The sequence below is a fragment of the Manacus vitellinus genome, unplaced genomic scaffold (assembly GCF_001715985.3).
Source record: "Manacus vitellinus isolate BGI_N305 unplaced genomic scaffold, ASM171598v3 scaffold_8_pilon, whole genome shotgun sequence".
Taxonomy (NCBI): domain Eukaryota; kingdom Metazoa; phylum Chordata; class Aves; order Passeriformes; family Pipridae; genus Manacus; species Manacus vitellinus.
This window is the reverse complement of record NW_021940864.1, coordinates 24,282,400-24,301,559: the sequence shown is the minus strand read 5'-3', so window position 1 is coordinate 24,301,559 and position 19,160 is coordinate 24,282,400. Positions and strand designations below refer to the sequence as shown.

Genomic DNA, 19,160 nt, shown 5'->3' with positions numbered 1-19,160 from the left:
TCTCCTCAGCCCTGGTGAGGCCACAGCTCAGTGCAGTACTGTGTCCAGTTCTGGGCTCCCTAGCAGAACAGAAATATGGAGCCATGGAGAGACTTTAACAAAGGGTCGTGAAGACAGTTAAGGGAGTCCATCACTATGTGCAAATATCTGAAGAGGAGATGTATAGACACTGGAGACAGACTCTTATCAGTGGTGTTCTCTGACAAGACAAGAGTCAATGGGTACAAACTGAAATGCAAGATATTCTGTCTGATCATCGGGAAATGCTTTTTTAATGTGCCCAAGTGAGTTGAATCAGAGTGCCCAGAGAGGTCCAGAGGAGTTCCCATCCTTGGAGGTAATCCAAAGCTGTCTGGACATGGTCCTGAACAGCCTGCTCTCAGTGTTCCTGCTTGAGCTTGAGCGTAGGAGTTGGAAAAGATGACCTCCAGAGGTCCTTTCCAATGTCAACCATTCTGTGAATGCAAAGCAGTGAGTTTAGCTGCAGGAGCTTTTTCCCCAAAACTGCCTTGAGTTTCTTTCCTCCATGATCTGAGTTTTCTAGTTTTTCCTTATGATTGTCTTCTTCAGGCATTTCCGTGAAAGATAGCTAAAAAAAAATTAGTATGTTTTACACTGTATATTCTGGGAGGAAATATGCATGTACATAGCTTGACTATGTTCAGTATTTTCCTAATCTGATGTTAAAACAGAGAACAGTTCAGAGGTTAGTGGGTTTTGTTTGGTTTTGTTTTTTGTTTTTTTTTCTCAAGCATAATGAAGAAAAAGAATTAAAATGTTTCTGAATTTTTCTGTTCATGGAGAAGTCTACTTGTTTCAAAAATGGGCTGGCTTAATTTACAGTATTGTGGTGGAACATTTTGTCTAGCTTGTGTGCTGCCCTTTTGAACTTTTGCCAAGTTCCTCTAGTTTCTCCACTAAATTATCAATAAAAGTGCCTCTTGGGAACAAGTCTGTGGCTTATTCTCTTGATGCTATCTCGAGGTATTAAAGAACCCTATATATATATTTTAAACTCCTGGCTGAGCCTGTGAGCTTGCAGCTTAGGGGCTGGAATGTTATACTGCTCCTTTCTCTTCATCAAATTTGGCTCTACCTGCAGCAACATGATTGCTAGATTAGTTTCAATACCAACCTGCAGATGAGACACGCACAGAATTGTATCTAAAATTTCCAGTGTACCATTTACTCTGGTGAGCTGAAATGAAAAATTTTATGTTATCATTTATCTAAAGTATTCATATGGCTCACAACTTGTCCATATGTATATTTTGTCCTCTTCACTGGATATATCCCCAGAACCTTTATAAAACGCTGAGTAACATTATCAGTTCATTATACATGCAGAGAAACAATTGCAGTGAGAGTATGGTACCTTCTTCAAGATCACAAGAAAAATATAAAATACGTTTCCACTCTATCTTTAAAAGGAGTAGTCCTGAGATACTGTCTTGAGATCTTATTCCCTATCTATGACCAAAACATTTCTTAAGTTAGGCCAACTTTAGGACGCGCAATCTAGAAACTGAATATAAACTCATAATAAAGTGAAAATTTAATAATATCTTCTCTGCTCAGTTCCACCACTCTTTTAAAGACTAGCCAATTTTCTGGAGCCAGGCAAACTTCAAGGAAGTTAAGCAAAGCTAACTTTGCAACAGAAAAAACTTTTGGCAGATGAGGAAATGTGATCAACATTTTGAGTCTCATAGTAGTACTTCTACTGTTACATACTCTTTTCTCTAATAGAAAAAGAATTAGTTGCAAATACGGTCTCAAATCTCTTAAGCAGAGTAACAGTCACTGTAGCTGCACACAGCTTGCCTTGGGAGTAATTCTGGGAATGTAATAGCCAGATGATCTTAAGAGCAGGTGCAGGGAGGAATTACATTTACTTCTTTCTTAGAGTCAGAAATGGCAAACATTTCCCACAGTCAAAGTGAGACCAGGCTCAGGAATCAGCCACTGAGAGGCCAAGCTTTTCATACTTGAAGAGAGAAGGCAGCAAGTGAGGAAGATGATGAGGACATCACTTGGACTTACCAAGAGCAAATTGTATTCGACTAACCTGAATGCCTTCTGTGTGATATGACTGTGAACTCTGTGGACTAGAGGAAAGCAATCCCACTGCATAGCTTGACATTACCAAGGCTTCTGACAGTCTTCCATATAACCCTTACAGAGAAATCGGCAAGGTGTGCACTGGATAACTATGTGAGTTGGGTTAGAAATTGTACAACCCATGGAGCTAAAGGGGTTGCAGTCAGCATACAGAGGTCAGCTGGTGGCCAGATATTACCTGAGTATCTCAGGAATTGCTACCAGGACCAGTATTGAGCAACACAAGGCCACAATTCCGAGAGATGTCAGCAGTCTCAAGAAACGGTCTGACAGAAGCCCGGTGAATGTCAATGGTAAATGTGAAGTCCCACACTGGAGAGAGGACCAACATAAATACTAAAGAATCAATGTCCACAGTAAAGTGAATGGATGAATTAGCTGGCAAAGGGTAACACAGACAGTCATGCAAAAGATTATGTTACCTTGTGTACAAATCCAGAGCAACAAAAATCTCACAACTTTTCAGAAATTAAAATGAAAGAAAATAAACTAGTTCTATGTTTAAGATCCCAAAAGACATGACAAAATGAAAAGGCAAGTGTAAAATCAACACCTCCACTCCCTTAAACCTGAATACATAGGAGAAAAAGCAGCTTCCTAAGTGTTAAAGAATTTTCTGCAGACAGTTTGAGCTTTAAGTAACACCTTTTCCTCACTTTGAAATATCCACTAGAATGCATACATGGTCAGGAATTCAGGATTAAGAAACTGAAAGAAGCACTATTATTTCAAATGTTCACCCATCCAATGCTTTTTATCTGCAACCAAAAATTAATTTTCTCAATGATGTAAACCTAATGAAAGTCATTTAAGAATTGAAACCATTGCTATTGCCATACCTGACATTAATACTGTACTTGGAGGCAACTCCAGATAATAAAACACTTGTCCCCATTGGGCCTGATTTTCTTATCCATCCTCTTTATATCATCCTATCCCACAACATAAAGAAAAGAATCCTGATTATCTGAAATATCCATATCAATCCATGTTTCCCATATCAAGTGAAAGTGTTCACGAAACACAATGGAAAGGAAGGAATTTCAGCTCTCAGGAAGACAACGTTGTCACTCAAATTACAAATGGACACTAGTCATAGCATGCAATGGGTTATTCACACAGAAAAATTATGACTGAGGTGACAGCATTGTTCTCCCTACATGCTTCAAGTAGTATAACAACGTTACAGATTATATGGTAGCATTAACAAAGAAAAACTATTATTTCTGTAATCTTGGTTTATAATAGACAGGAAGGTATTCTACTTTCAATGCAGTTTTTTTTTGAAAAGTGGTATGAAAACTGCTTGAATTCTTTCAGAAATAAATGGCAACTTACCTGACATAAAGACTGCAAAAAGAAACTAAAAACCCTGTATCTAAGAATAAGTATATTTAAACAAATCAGATAAGACCATTACAATTTACCTCGGTTTTCAGGAGCTATCCACACATACAGACTTTGGAATGGGCTTTTTTGGGATTGAAAAAAAGCTCACCTCAGAAATATTTGTGCAAAAGTACATTTGCAAAGACTTATGCCAAAAGTGTTTGTGTAGCCATTCAGATAATACTTACGTGCCTTCTCTGCAGATAGCAAACATTAAAAATAGAGAGTAAGACGAAGGCAGCATTATTAGTGTTCAGTTATACACACTGAATTGCAAATAAATAAAGAATTTAAACCAGTACAAACTTGCAAAGAACTTGTCATCTGCATTAGGACTGAAAAATTAACTCACAATTAGAATATCCTCAGCTTTTAGAAAACAAGAATGACACCTATTCAGTCTAAATACTTCATATTCCCCTCTTTGGTGGTTTCTGTAGCTTCCACATTTGTCACTTGAAGGTATGTAACACAAGGTAGTTAAACGAGCCAATGACTCCCCATGTCTTGGGAAGACACTAGAGTCCATTATACCAATATAAATTAAAAAAGAAAATCAATCTCTGCATCAACATCCATGTATGTTTTCAGAGCCCACTATTCCAAGGAGTCAACCACAAAAGTTACTTTTACTGTTCTTGTCTTGTTACAACATTTGGCCAGTTTTTATGTGGAGATTCATGATGGAGTTTCTTCTCAGCCAGAGCCTTCAGGTGAGAACAGTGAGTCCCCCAAAGTGAGCATAGCAAAAAAACAGACAAAACCAAACAGCAACAAGAAAAATAACCAAACAAAACCCACCACCTTTCTATTTCTAATTGCTTGCACAAAAGTACTAAGCTAATACAGAACCCAGAACTCAAACCCACTGCATGGAAAAATCAAAAAAAAAAAAATAGATTTTGTACCTATCATCTCACAGTGCAGGTCTTCTCCTCTGATTTGGTTATCCAACCCAAAAGCTTTCACAGGCTGAGATGAACCATCATGTTTTTATCTCCAGAATCCTAAAGAGCTTCTATCTTTTTATCTACTACTACAAGCAAGTTTTCTCCTCATTTCAGGAATCTTCCAGACTACAGTTTCCTTTAGTTTCCTTCAAGCTTCCCAGTTCCTCTCCTCTGCTTGCCCCACCTCCAACCCTAAAAGTTTCTTCAGGCCTCAAGGCTCAGCTGCTTTCAAAAATTACTCATCTCTCCCTTCCTGTAAAGCACAGCAGCACCCAAGACAATATAAGAGAACCTTCTTTCTGCTGCCAAGCCTTCCTTTTTTTTCTTTTTTTTTTAACAAAAAGAAAGAAAACAACACAATGCATAGTAAACATGCAATAAATACAATTAAACAAAGCTCTCAGTTACAGTATCATGCTCAATAGTTAGAAGTATACACATATGTATTACATATTAATTACATAACATGTAATTAAAGTTAATTAAGAAGAGCTAGAACAAGCTACTGTAAAAGCAATATAACTCACAGAAGAGAGGCCAGTACCAGCGGTTCTGTTGTCTTCAGATTACATCATCATGATGTCTCTAATTAGACTTGCAACTATTATCTACAATGGTATTTTGGGAAGGTATTTCCTTCATGATGGTAATAATCAAACACCCATCAGTAATTGGTTCCTCATCAAGCTACTCTACTAGAGTCAGAAATTCCATGCTAAGAGCCTGAACAAAGTAGCCAGATATGCTATCAAAAATTAATAATGTCCAGAAATAAACTGAAAACATCTGATGCCAAACAGAATCACAATGTGAATAAACAAAGCAACAAGCATTCACGAAGGTTCTTATAAACTATTTTTCATCTTCCAAATACTGGAGAAACATGCATTTAAAAAAACCCAAAACACAAGCAGCTGTTAGGGAGATACTTTTATCAAAAGAGAAATCATAGAAAGCAACAGCTCAAAAACAATAACCGCATTAGTTGGAACAGGAAAGGATCTTACAGCCTTTCAAAAATACCACACTCCTCACCTCCCTTATTTAAGCAATGTATTAAAAAAACCCAAAACAACACAAACACAACATACGCATACAGTGGAAACCTGGGAGCTAAAACACATAAACATTTCAAATGTTTCATGTGTGCCTTAGGTATTCTGGCCTGTAAATCAGAAAGTATTACCATAGGGCTACTCCTATAATAAACAGGCATTTCTAACATCTGCTGCAAATTTCTTACTAGTTCAGAGAAAATCCTATTTACTACCTGCACAAACTAACTTGAAAAGATGCACTCTCAGTTGTCTGTTTCTGAACAACAAAAATAAATGTGCAATCACTTGAAAAAACAGATTCCATAAGACTGAGAAACGGGTTTTTTTCATTCCCTTTAAGGTACAGTGGTACAGTTGCTTGTATTCCTCTGCACCAAAAAAATTGGAGCTCTCATTCATTCAATCAAAAGGAGAGAGTTTGTAAAAGAACACACTGTTGGCAGACACTACAAAGTCACACTGGTGATGAAAACTTTTGTTGCTCTTCATGTAATCACTGCGTTTTAAATTACTAGATCTATAGACCACATTTCCAAGGCTGTTGGCCAACTCCAACTGTCACACAACTCAGACACTTCCATCTTCCTTGTAAATTCAGGGTTTTCAGAAGTGCATATTCAGGATTTAGGAGTTTAAATCAATAAAGAACTTCAGAAAGTATTTCCTTGCCAGTATAAAAATCATGTATAAACCTTGTAAGAGAAGAGTATTTTTGCAAATCCTACATATATTTCACTCACCATGTTTTCCCACACAAGGTGCACTGCAGAAGGTGGCATGCAATACCAAAACAGGGCTGCGGATTTTTTAGAGAAGTTCAAGGAGAGAAGCCAGCAGGGTGGGGACAAGGGAGTAAAGAAAAATAATTTAAAAATTAAGCATCACAAAAGAGCTGATGAGATGAAATTAATAGGAAAAAAAGGAAAAACCAAAGGCCTTGGTTTGTGTAGGTAAACCCAACCTCAGAGAAAGAAAAAGGGAGACAATTGTGCAATACAGTATATTTTAAAAAATGGATATGAACAACAGTTATTTAAAGCCAAACAGAATGCCTGGAACAGCCCCAGCACAGACACAGAACAGAAGAACAAAGTGCACACACTGAAGAAGTATTTTTTAAAAATTGAAATTTCCAGCAGACCAAGGTTTCAGCTGTCATATGGTTGCAGAAACAAATGGATTGAGGCTGATGAGCATTAAGACCATATACACACAGCCAGAGAATGCTGTCTCACACATTCCAGTTTTCTGCAGCAGGAGTTTGATGCAACTAAGCCATGACAAAAAGGCTTAGAGAGAACAATACTGCAGAAAACAGGATAAAATAACACAGAAAGGGTTAGGTGCCTGCCACAAGCCCAATAGGGAATTGAAAGAAAAGCCTGCAGGGACAGCAGCTCACATCGACAAAGGAAATCACCTTGTTCAAAAGGGTAACATTTTCCAAAATACATAAGAGTTTTGTTTCATGACAGACACAAAGGAATTGTTGTCACTATTCAGAAAATAAATCATTGTAAAACATTGTAAAATCGTGAAACAGCAGGTTTATTGATATATTATGATGCTCACAATATCCCAAATAAGCACCAATCAATCTTCAACATCACAGATTTGGTATAAGTCACAACACAAATCACAAACAAATCACCCAAAACATAGTTTCGAATTGCAAATAATTTCAAAATGGTTTGCCTTTCATTCATTGGTATTCTTTTTGTTTGCTTGTTTTAAGTAATTCATTTTCAAGTTATCTTTCCTCAGAACTATCCCATCACCTACAGTAACCAGGGTGGGTGTCTGTATAATCTTTATTTATGTAACATGACTTACTCAAAAGATGCATCTTCTCAGGAATCTAAAAATCACAGTCCCAATATAGAGACAGCATTGAATATACTTCATCCCATACTGTTTTAAGCAGCACTAATGCACAGGGCTGCATGCATGACCCCAAACTATTTTTTATCTAGTTAATAGCAAAAGTCATCTGTTCACAAAATATACTGGTTTTCCATGAAAAGATACATAGAGAAACTGCACAGTTAAGCAAACACTTCAAACCATGACTGAAACCACATCTATATGATGTGAAGAATAGGCTACTATCCTACCAGAATTTAGCATTATGAATCCTGTTGAAAATTCAGGGAAAATACTTTTCCATAAGGCACCCAAGACCACAAAAGTAAGTGGATAGCTGCCTTCCATATTACAATTTACAGGACTAAACACACTGCCGCAGGCCATAGGACAATTCCTTAATAAGCAGGAAGAAGTTATGGAACATACTGATTTAGGGGAAGAAAGGAAAGAGTGTGTTCACTACCTCTGGCAATCCATTGGCTTGAAACCTTTGAAACACTTTATTCCAGAAGGTAACAGTAAATGGGCAGCACAGGATTACAATTGCAAATCAACCTCTGTTTAGGAAGACAGAAATCACCACCTATCCTACTGCATAGGCTCTTAAAGAGCCTATGTTGCAGTCCTAGAGCAAAACGACCAAGCATTAGCTCTGACTTACTCCATTCCACTCATGTTCACAACCTTACTTTGCTGGCTATTTTATCACTGCCCATGAAGAGTTGAAACAGGTCAAATTCTGTCAGCAACAGCCAAAGCCACAGAAAAGATGCTGTTTCAGAATTTCTATATGACCCCTAATGACTTTGTTTCTTCTTAGTGTTTCTAGATGCCAGTGGTCCTCCTCAGCAAACAACTATGGGGGAATAGCAGAACTTGATACAAGTCTCCACCAGTTATACAAACAGACATTCTTCTCTTTGCTCACCTAATTTGTCACAGAGGCAAAAATGTTTTTTGGAGATTTCATTCTTTGGGGTTTGTTTTATTTTGGTTTTTTTTTCCCAATTATCATTGAAGTAGGTGCACATTTCCACTTAAATGAGCACAAAGCATGAAAGAAGATGATACCTGCTCTCACTAAACTGAGATCAAATTCCAGTTTAGGTTTCATTTGCTTTGTAGCATGATGGGCATTCTTTTGCACTTACACTTTCTGATGAGGAACAGAAGTATTCTGATGGGGAGCAAAGAAATAATTTCACAGGTAGCTTTGCTCTGCCGAGTTTTCTTTAGGTATACATTCTTGGCAGATAATTGCAGTTTCAAATGCATCCTGCATCTGACTGACTTCCTTTTGTATTCTCCATTCTTAAACAACCTTAAGGTGGACTTAAATGGTGAGCAACTATATCTGTATAATTTTTTTCATGTTCACATAGGCATTACAGTTTCTTACATCCCATCTGTTATATTAGGATGCTTTCTGTCCTTCTAATAGCCTGTCAAGGATTCTCCCCTGTGCTAACTGCAAAGTTTTCTCAAATAATGTATCCAGCAACTAGCCTGATGATCCAGAGACTTAAAGCTCAAGAAAAGGTGAGGAGTCCAAGACAGATTTTTCCTCCAACTGCTTAGCATGATATATTGAACTTGCTTTTTAGCTTCAGATCCATGACAGCTGAGCTGATCAACAGTCTTCTCTCAGGGAGCTTAAATCCATAGTAATGAAGTCAATGGACCGTGGTTTTGGAACAAGATCAAACAAAAGTGCACAAGTTGCATAGTGTTCAAATCACTGTCACCTTTAACACCATTCCCAGAAGTAAGTAAACAGCCTCAGCTGAGGTGATGCCTGAAGTTTATTCAGCACATAATTTCCCTTATCAAAAAACTCCTGCCTAGAAAGGATTAGTCATGGAACTCAATGGACAGCAGCACAATTTCTGTAACATGAAAAGCAGTAGTGAGACATGCCATGTTTACTGTGGTTGGAAGTGCTGAAGACCTTATTAACTTTTACACATTCCCATGTTTAAAAATAATCATAAATCTGCTCACTATGGCAGGGTTTTTACAGCATATACTAACTTTAAGAAAACCAAGTTAGAGTTCAACCTTAAGCAAATATGCCTTTATTACAGTAACAACAGGATCAAGAAATTTAAGCTGGTCACAATCACTGTCTCAGAACTGCTCCACATTTGGTTCTGCTCCAAACAGTTTAAAATGCCTTGGGGAAATCCAGCCTATTTTATGTATCAGAATGGTAGGAATTATCTGAATCCCTATTTGTTTTATTATCAGCAATTCTCATTTACATTAGCTTTTTTATTCCATTAAACATTCAATTACAATTAAACTTTAAATAGAGAAATACAAATAGCAACAAAAAAATTAAAAGAGAATAGCTAGTATTTATGAGTTGCAACAACTTCGTCAACTATAAAAAAAGCCCTGATTATGCTGACATCATGCAGTCAAAAAAGAAGCTTACTAAGTTTTCTTAAAATCTTGATTTTAAGGTGAGAAATTAATAAAATGCACAACTTTATTCACCTAAAATAATGCACATACAGAAGAGGGTTTTCGGGTTGGGCAAAAGTGGGAAAAAAATTGGTAAATTTGTCTTCATCTTCAGAAAGTAATCCAATGTAGTATTGCTAAAAATATCACTCTGATATTTATCTGTCCAGGGCTAGATGCTATCTATGCAGTCACAATCACAGTGCATTGATCAAAACAAAAGAATACAAGTCCCTGTAAAAATACTCAAATCCTACATCATATTTGGAAAGCCTTTATAAAAGTTAAAGAATTCGGAAGAGTAAAACCTAAAAAAAACCAAAAACAAACAAAAACCAACCAACCGAACAAACAAAAACCTCAAACCAAACAAAACAACAACAAAAAAAACCAAACAAAAACAAAACCAAGAAAACCACAATCAAACAAACAAACCAACCAAAACAAAAACTCCAAACCCAAAAAAAACCCCACCAAAATAGGTTTTTATGTACAAGCATTCAGAAAAAAAAAAATCCTCTAGGAATAATTTTCCAATCTAATAAAAATTGTTTTCTGATTAAATCAATTCACTGGTATCAATGTATTGTTCATTTCCTCTCTTCCCCCTCCTGAACTTCTGAGGTTGTCCTAACTCCCTGCACATATTTCTTTAGTTGAGTGGCCCCTCTGCAGACCAAGGCACAGTATACAGTCAGGCAACTTCAAGAAGCCCAGCACTTAAGTCACTTTGAGGGAAGAGTAGGTTAACTGGCTTCCTTTATAACACTAATGACCAGTGAATCTGTGAGTGCCTCAGTTCTCAATAAATAGATCAACTGCATCCCCACAGGGTAAGATACCTACTTATACATTCAGCTCACTGTTCCCACCGGGGCATACATGTCTCAAGCAGGCAGCAGCACAGGTTCTGGATTTGGCTGATTAGGGAATACGGATCCCAGCATGCACGTATTGCCTAAGAGAAATATCCTAAGGCAATCTACTTTAGTTCCCAAGAACTGTGAAGGACGAGTTGCAAGCAACTTGATTGTCCACTCAGACTACACAATCTTACAGACACTAAAGTAGTGTCACTGCATGGACAAATTATTGCTACACTTTTTCACTCTAACAGTTGTCATCTAGTAATGCAAAAATTCAACATAAAGCATCCACATCTCATTTTAAGAACCTTCTTTCAGATGAAATATAACAGAGGAGATATTCATTGTAAGAGAATATATGGACCTTCCAAGACATTAAGAGGGTGCCTATTTTCTTTCTTCTCAGTAATGAAACTGTGAAAAAGGCATGGGAATCAGATCTGAAATAATGTTACAAAAAAAGCAAAGCAAGAGCTGGGCAGTTATAAACCCATCTCTTGTCCCTCAAGAAAACATTCTATCAGGGAAGACAGATTCAGGGAGTCTATTACCAGCACTGGACTCTCTTTTCAGGAACTATTAAGAGTGTACGATTTCCCATCCTGAACAACAATAATGTGAGGTTTATTAATCATTGGCATGACTTGGCCTGTTGTATCCAACTTTTAATAGTCTGGTAAAGTTATTTTCACTTCAGTATTTTAGCATTCCTGGTCATAGAATGGAAGAAGGCCTAAGCTAAACACACAATCTGTCACAGTGACTAGCTTCTTTGGGCATCCTCTCCAGACAGTGAATTGATTGCATTTGTGAGGAGTTATTAATTAAGAATAATTTTCCTAGCGTTTTAAGTACTCCTACTACCCTTAAGAGTGCTACTGTCAATGGTCAGCTACAGGACCAAAGCAATGAAAACCGCAAAGAATTTGGTTGTGTAACAGCCAAGGAGATTAGGTTGCAAGTTTCTGCAGCTCCTATTTCAAAATCCTTAAACGAGGATGATCAACACTGATATAAAGAAAGAATGACCAGAGTAAAAAAAGTAATTTGGATTTTCCCTAATGCTGATAGCATTAGGAGAAGCAAAGCAGTGAAAAGCACCTTTCCTATACCTACACTGAAGTCAACATCTGGAACAAACACAGACTAAGATTTAGATCTTTTCTTCAGAAACTAGAAGACCTCATTTCTAAAAAGACTTGAATGGGTTGAATTAAATTTATACATTTATATATAAATTAATTTTAAGTACAACTTTGAAACTTGAAGATATTTTGTTTTCCTGTGCAACAACATAAAGTCAGACACTATAAATTAAGCTTGTTACAGTGAATATGCCCCTCAAATATTTTAAATTTAGCTTTAGAAATTTGGATGTTCAAAGTGACTAATATTGAAATCATCAGAACTGACGTGTTAGATTAATGCAACGTTTAAAGTTTTTCTCATATGTCAGAGAAAGAAGAGGTGCTTCTAGGACTAGTGTCCTCTGTTTACATGGCTAGGTTTTGGGGGGGTGAAGGGGCAGTGCAGAAGTGGCCTCTGTGAGACCAGCAGCTGCCCCCATGTTGGACACAACCAGTTCCAGCTGGCTCCATGACAGACCTGCTGCTTGCCAAAGCTGGGCCCACCAAGAGCACTGGTTGGTGCCTCTGTTGGTAACACGTATAAGGATAAAAACCACTGCACAACAGTTACATGAGACAAGCAAGAAAAATGTATGAGAAATAGCCCTGCCAACAGCAAGGTCAGGAAAGGAGAGTGGGAAGTAGGGGTTCCAGGTGCCAGACCAGAGATTCCTCTGCTGCCCATGAAGACAGCAGATCCCCTGCAGCCCATGGAGGACCATACCAGAGCAGATATCCACGCTGCAGCTCGTGCCAGAGCAGGGCAGAAGCTGTAGCCTGTGGAGAGCCCACAAAGGAGCAGACTCCAGCAGGAAGCGCAGCCCATGGGGGACCCATTCCTGGAGCATAACCCATGGAGAGGACCCTTGCTGGTACAGTTTTTGAAGAGTTGCAGCTAGTGTGAAAGACCCACATTAGAACAGTTTGACAGGGACTACATCCCATGAGAGGGATCCCACACCACAACAGGGAACAGTGTGAGGAAGAAGGAGTGGCAGAGACAAAGTGAACAGACCCCATTCCCAAATACCCTGTGCCACTCAAAGGATTGAGGGGAAGGAGGCTGAAGATACAGGAACAAAGACTGAAGCCAAGCCTGGAAAGATAGGAGGAGGAGAGAAGGTGGTTTCAGTCTTGTCCTTGTCTCTTATTACCCTATATTTAATTGACAACAGATAAAATTAATTTTCCCCAAGCTTAGCTCAGTCCTAAAAGGAGTGACTGAGGTCACTTGACTTGTTCAGCTTGAAGAAAGGGAGGCTGAGGGGAAATCCCATCACAGCCTACAACTTCCTCCTGAGCTGAAGTGGTAGGGTAGGTACTGACCTCTCTGTGATCAGTAACAGGATCTGAGGGAATAACACAAAGCTGTATCAGGGAGGTTTAGGTTGGATATCAGAAAAAGCTTCTTCACCCAGAGGGTGTTTGGGCACTGGAACAGGCTCCCCAGGAAAGTGGTCACAGCACCAACCCTGACAGAGTTCAAGAAGCATTTGGAAAACACTCTCAGGCACATGGTGTGATTCTTGGGGCTATCCTGAGCAGGGCCAGGAGTTGGCCTTTAATGATCCCTGTGTGTTGCTTCCAACTCAGGATATTCTATGATTCTATGAACTCATTTCATTCAAAAAAAGCCAGGTGTTTGCATTTATTTCAAGACTAGGGCTGCTTTGGAAATGTGGGTAATGTTTTTTTGAATTCTGATTTATATCCTTTCATCATTCTTCCTTAAGTTGAAGCTGTTGGCTCTCTCCAGCAACTGATTTGGCTTGACTGAGTTCTACTCCTGTTACTTGCTTTACAGCAAGCTATGTCCCTCGTCTTTGCTTAGGTGTTGCAGGTTATAGCCATACACATGGCATCTTCTGCATCCTTCTGACGACTACAAATCTGTCTTCTGACTTTTAACATTTGTGTTAGTTTTAATGCAAAAGCAGAAATGCACTTTTAAACTGTCCAGCAATATTTTTGTTAACAATTTCCAGTATCATAAGAAAAAAAGAGAAAAATAAAAGCTACCTAAGAGACCTACTAGTTTTTGGATAGTAAAAATGAACTGGCAAAATTGGATTTGGGATTTCGACTTTATAAAGGTATTATGACAGGTGAATTAAAGTTATATTTTATTTCTGATTTGGTCATGCAGCTCTGAGAAGTATCCTGGCCTTGTCAGGCAGCATGGTAAAACATCTCAGGCCTAACATTTGCACGTTAGACATCTGCCTCTGCTGCCAGTGCCAATGCCCTCCCTGTACCTCACAGCCATTTTTCTGTCTGGGTAGCAATGCTGCCAAAGGGATGGCAGTGTGCTGAGCAACTGCATAACCTCAACTGGTCAAGTAACAGCAAGAGTACTTAGAATCTGAAAATCCCAACGTTGCCCTTGCTACTGATCAGAACTTCAGTAAAAGACTAGAGATGATGCAACAATTATCAATAATTTCTCCTAATTATGATTCTACTAAAGATAACAGACTGAGGATAGCCAGGAAATAAAACTGTCCTGATACCCAATCTCCCCAAAAGTTACAGTCTTGAAGCAGTTTCTTAAAAGACAATTTTTAAAATCTTTTAACATAATTAAGTAAACAATTAAATTTACAAGTTATTAGAGAAAGACCACCACTACGTTTTTGAGAAGGAAGACCTGTATTTGTCATAAAAACAAATATATGTTTGAAGCATATCTGTTGCAGCTTAAAAAGAAATCTGTTCAGCTTTTGTTTTAAGCTTTGATTATTTAAAATTAAGTTCTCTAGAATTCTTTGCTCAGGTACCAGGAAAGTAGGAAAGCTACTTGTCATTACTGAAGGATGCAGAGACATGATGGAGAGCTGCTGTAAATTAAACCAGACATAGGTAACTCGCATCAGCTAAAGGCTATTAGGTTAGCTACTTTTTCTCCCCCTCCACCTCTTCCTCTTAAAGAATTCACATTTCATTAAAAAAGGCAACACCAGGTAAAGAGAAACAAACAAACAAAAACAGTATGCCAAGGAAAATTTAAGACAGTTTTCACTCCAACACTTCAAACACCAGGCTAATAACTTCACAAAGAAGCACAAGGAACTAGCTGAAGCAGATACACAGAATCTAAACAATTTCAACTCTTCAGGGATTTCAGCCAAAGGTTTGCAACATTGCTGTGGTCATATCTGCAGTGTCGGCATTCCTCACATCTCTAGTAATTCCTCCATTAATTTTATGTATCTTCAACATATTTGGCCACAGCACACATGTACACTGAGGCATCACTTCAGCAAAAACTCCTCATTGGACCTTTAAACATATTACGGCAGATTCATTTAATCTTAAATACAGCATCTGAGTTTACAGAAGAACAGGGGTGAGTTGTGTTCAGATCTTGTATAGTAAAAGCTGTGTTGCTGCCATTTGGAAAAAGAGAATCCCACAAAAAAACACTAGCCAATGAGGAGACACACTCTTAAGATCCATTTGAAGAACAATTAATTAGCAAGACACCAGCAGTATGTTCCAGATTTTGACTTCCTCTATGGTCAGTCAATAATTAAATACTGAACTATTTTAAAGAAACTCTATCATATTTGTGCATATGAAGTTATTCTGTGCTTTTAGAAGAGACAGAGCAGTTGAATTTTGAACCTCTTTACTACACTCTTCAAACTGAGATCTATTTAACAAAAAAAACAGACCAAAAACCACAACACCAAACCTCATAATTTTGTTACAGTTTTGAAATCTAGAAACAAATTTTCTATATTTGAGATCCTTTTTACATAAACTATTTGATACAAATTGGCTTCAGAAGATGTTTTTTAATCCCTCAAACTATATATGGATTAATAAGTGTTGCACATGAATAAGTCATGCTATTCATTTTAACAAAAGTCAATATAAAATACCTACTGTGGTCTACAGGGACTTGCTGTAAATAAGAAACAAAATATATTGGTCCAATTTTATACCTATTACAGCTGAAATCAATTTAAGAAATCATTTCAACTAAGCAAAACCCAACCCCCTCTACAATGCTGAAAGAGTACATGAGACTTCAAAATCTGTTCATGAATATCTTGACTTGCATTCACTATATACCCTTCTTCTGCCTATATCTGTCACTGCATAGCATCAAGTCTATGATGACATACTTTTAAAATCAGTGCCTCCATGAATGCTCACTCCTTGTATTTTGATTTTATTTGTAGGTATCAAGTAACATTATTATCTCATAGACAGCTGTAATGACATGTCATTCACATCCTCCATTCACCTCATGAAGTTTGCATATTTTCATATCCAATATTGGCCATAAGCTATCATATGTCAGTGACTATACCATTCAACCATCCAAAATGATGCACCTCAAAGTAATCTGTTTTGGAGTGGAAGAGTGGAGTGTAGGAAATAACTTCTTTAGCAAGAGAATACTCATAACCCTCAAATATTTACCTGAAAATAGAAAATAACAACCTTGCTCCAAAACTGTATAAGCAAAAGAGAACTTATAAATAAATAGGTATTTTATTTACATTCATGCAGTAGCCTGTCTCTTATAACACTCATAAGTAATGCAGCTACCTTAAGCCATAAAACCAAAGTATTTTCACATATCTGCTGTTGACATATCAATGTACTGCAGGGTATTCACAATAAATGTAAATGAAATAAATACTTCACGGCAAGCAAGAAATACCAATGTTTCAGTTTTTTTCTTTACATTGTTTGAGTAGGCTGTGGGAATAAAAATAAGTAGTTCAAATGAGAGGGAAATCCTCAGAAGACCATGTATTCATACCACATTGACTACAGAGAAAGCTTTTCACACAAATGCTGCAGGGTTATTGAAGATTACAATTGTGACAAAATCCTGTCTAAACAAAAATAATAATAAAAAACCCCACCACAACAACAAAAACCAGCAACCAAACCACACACAAAATAAAGGTTTTGCACTTTCAATCTTCAAACAAGTTAATGCTTATTTTCCTTGTCCACGCTAATATTGTATGATTTAAAATACAGGTGTCTGAACATGCTACCAGAACAGTAGGTAGCTATCAAACTGTTGACAGATTATTTCCTCCCCTCAATTAATGCTCATTAATTTGATCGTAGATATCAACATGCAAGCACATCTACCAAAAACCTGTTACAAAAGCCACAGCTCAGATTTTGGTGCTTTCTATGTTTTAGCTGTACTGAGATAAGACACTGACCTTTCTTTTTGATTCACAATGGGAGAATACTCCGCTTACAAGCTTACTACTGTGAAGCCTTGTTGTCAGTGTGAAGAATCACAAAAACATGTGTTAGAAGGCAGATAGGACTCAATACCTTTCTCAACATTCGAAATGTGATATTTCCAACAGATAATCAGTTCTTTTCAATTCCCTGGAAGTATAAACAACTCCAGTTGAAGATTTCACTAAGAGGAATAAAATACTCTGCAGGTTAGGGGGAAGGGAGGGTAATAGTCCATGAATTAGTTGGTAAAGGACCTTTTTCCAGGTTGTATCTTTAAAGGACTCTACTATGCCATCTAGGATTTTCATGTAATAAAGGCAATTTATCCTTGTAACCAGACCATTCCTATTCAAAGAAACTTCAGGTGGCTGTACCACAAGAAATATTTTTCTATGCATCTTGAAGTCAATGTGACTGTGATTGCAAATTATTCACTAATGTAAAGAATAGCAGACTGTTGCATTATGCAAGCCCATCCACACTCTTTTGCATCCCTGTAAATGCAGCTCCTTTCCTGTCTTGATTGTACTGTACACTGTAACAATGGGTTTCACCTAATAAGCTATTCAGGAAACTCTTACACTGCATGCAGGTCATCTCAACCCATTTCCTTGCTGTTACAAGTAACATAGAAAATGCTTTCAAACATCATCTGAGACAGGAACACTTAGAAGCACCTTAAATTCTCATAAAATATTCACTAGAGCTATCCACAGTATCAGTTCTATTGTGGTATCAAACATACTTAGTTAAGTCATGTACTACTGCTGCAGGAAGAGACGTCTTGAAGGAAATCTCTACACCATATAAATTGAGTATGTTCAAAGTCCCATGCATGAAGAAGAAAAAGAAGGAGGGGTAGGGGAGGGAAATCACAGCTAAAATTAAAAAAAAAAAAAAAAAAAAAAGGCAAAAGCTATTTTATTTTAGCTATTATAGAACTACACTATAATCACTGTGAGATAAATGCTCTAACCTCCACCTGCACCATCCCAATCTTTCTCCTCCCACATCAGTGCTGAATTTGCTGGAACAGAAGAATGAATTAGCTAAGAATGTTAAAAAATATTTCCAGTTAGAAAAAGACTTGCATGTACTGACATCCCATTTACATTGTATTTGACCAGTATGGGACCTCTGAGTACCTCCTTTCTCTATCACTTGGGAAATGCCATGCCCAATTACTGGAGCAACGCTTTTCTTCTGGAGCCCCAGCTGGTAGAAAGATAGCCTAAGGGAGTACCTAGACAGAAGTCTAGAAAGAAACAAAAAAGGGGGAAGGGACAAAAGAAGCTGGCTTACGTGCTCCAGTTTGTCTTTCCTCCTCAGCCAGACACTGGCACTGTAGTCCTGCTGCTTGACAGTGCTGTAGAAGTTCGCACCTACTCTGGTGAGGCTTGGAGAAGGCTCCCTGGGTCTGCTCTTCAGCCTCACCTGCTCGAAGCCCTCATGGGGGGATGAGGAGAGCCAGTCATGCCTGACTTCCATCTTGACATGACAAGGCAAAGTCCAAGGAAAAAAATCGAGAAATTAAGAGGCACTAGACAAAGATGGTCCAAAAAGGAACAGGATGAGGGAAGAAGAAAAAAGAAGGAAAGCAAAAAAACCCCAAAACCTAAAAATGGTAAGAGAAGGGGGAGACAAGGAGAAATAACAAGATAGGAGGAGTGGAGGGAGAAGAAAAGGCTGTAGGTAGGAGAGAAAAGCGGACTAGGAGAGATGAAAGGGCACTCGGGAAAGAAGGCGCTCCAAGATGCCGCTGCTTGTTGCCCTCACCGCCAGCAAGCTGCAGTCCAGGACCGACGCAGCGGGAAGCGGCTGCGTGCGGCTGTGCCCGGGACGGCGGCGAGGGGCGGCGCGGGCCAGCAGCCGAGCCCGGGCGGCCGCCCTCCAGCCCGCCTGCAGGTTGCCAGTGGAGGCCGCCGCCGCCGCCCGGAAGACCCGCTTCCTCCCCGCCTCCCCCTCCCCGCAGCCACCTTTCGGAGAAGCGGCGAGCGTACGGGAGAGCCGCCACTTCCTTTGGGAGAGGAGCCGCTGGCCTACCGTCCCGCCCCCAGGGGACAGACACCTCCCGCTCCCGTGGGAGTTCAC

General features: G+C 38.5%; 1 protein-coding gene across 1 annotated transcript in view; it reads right to left on the bottom strand.

The window, feature by feature from the left end:
* Window positions 1–18,731, bottom strand: part of PLD5 (phospholipase D family member 5) — a 171,589-nt gene extending 152,858 nt beyond the window's left edge. Inside the window, exon 1 of the mRNA XM_018085375.1 lies at window positions 18,372–18,731. Coding sequence (XP_017940864.1) covers window positions 18,372–18,557 — 186 coding nt within the window. The 5' untranslated portion in view covers window positions 18,558–18,731. The remainder of the gene's footprint in view (window positions 1–18,371) is intronic.
* Window positions 18,732–19,160: the final 429 nt, after the last annotated feature.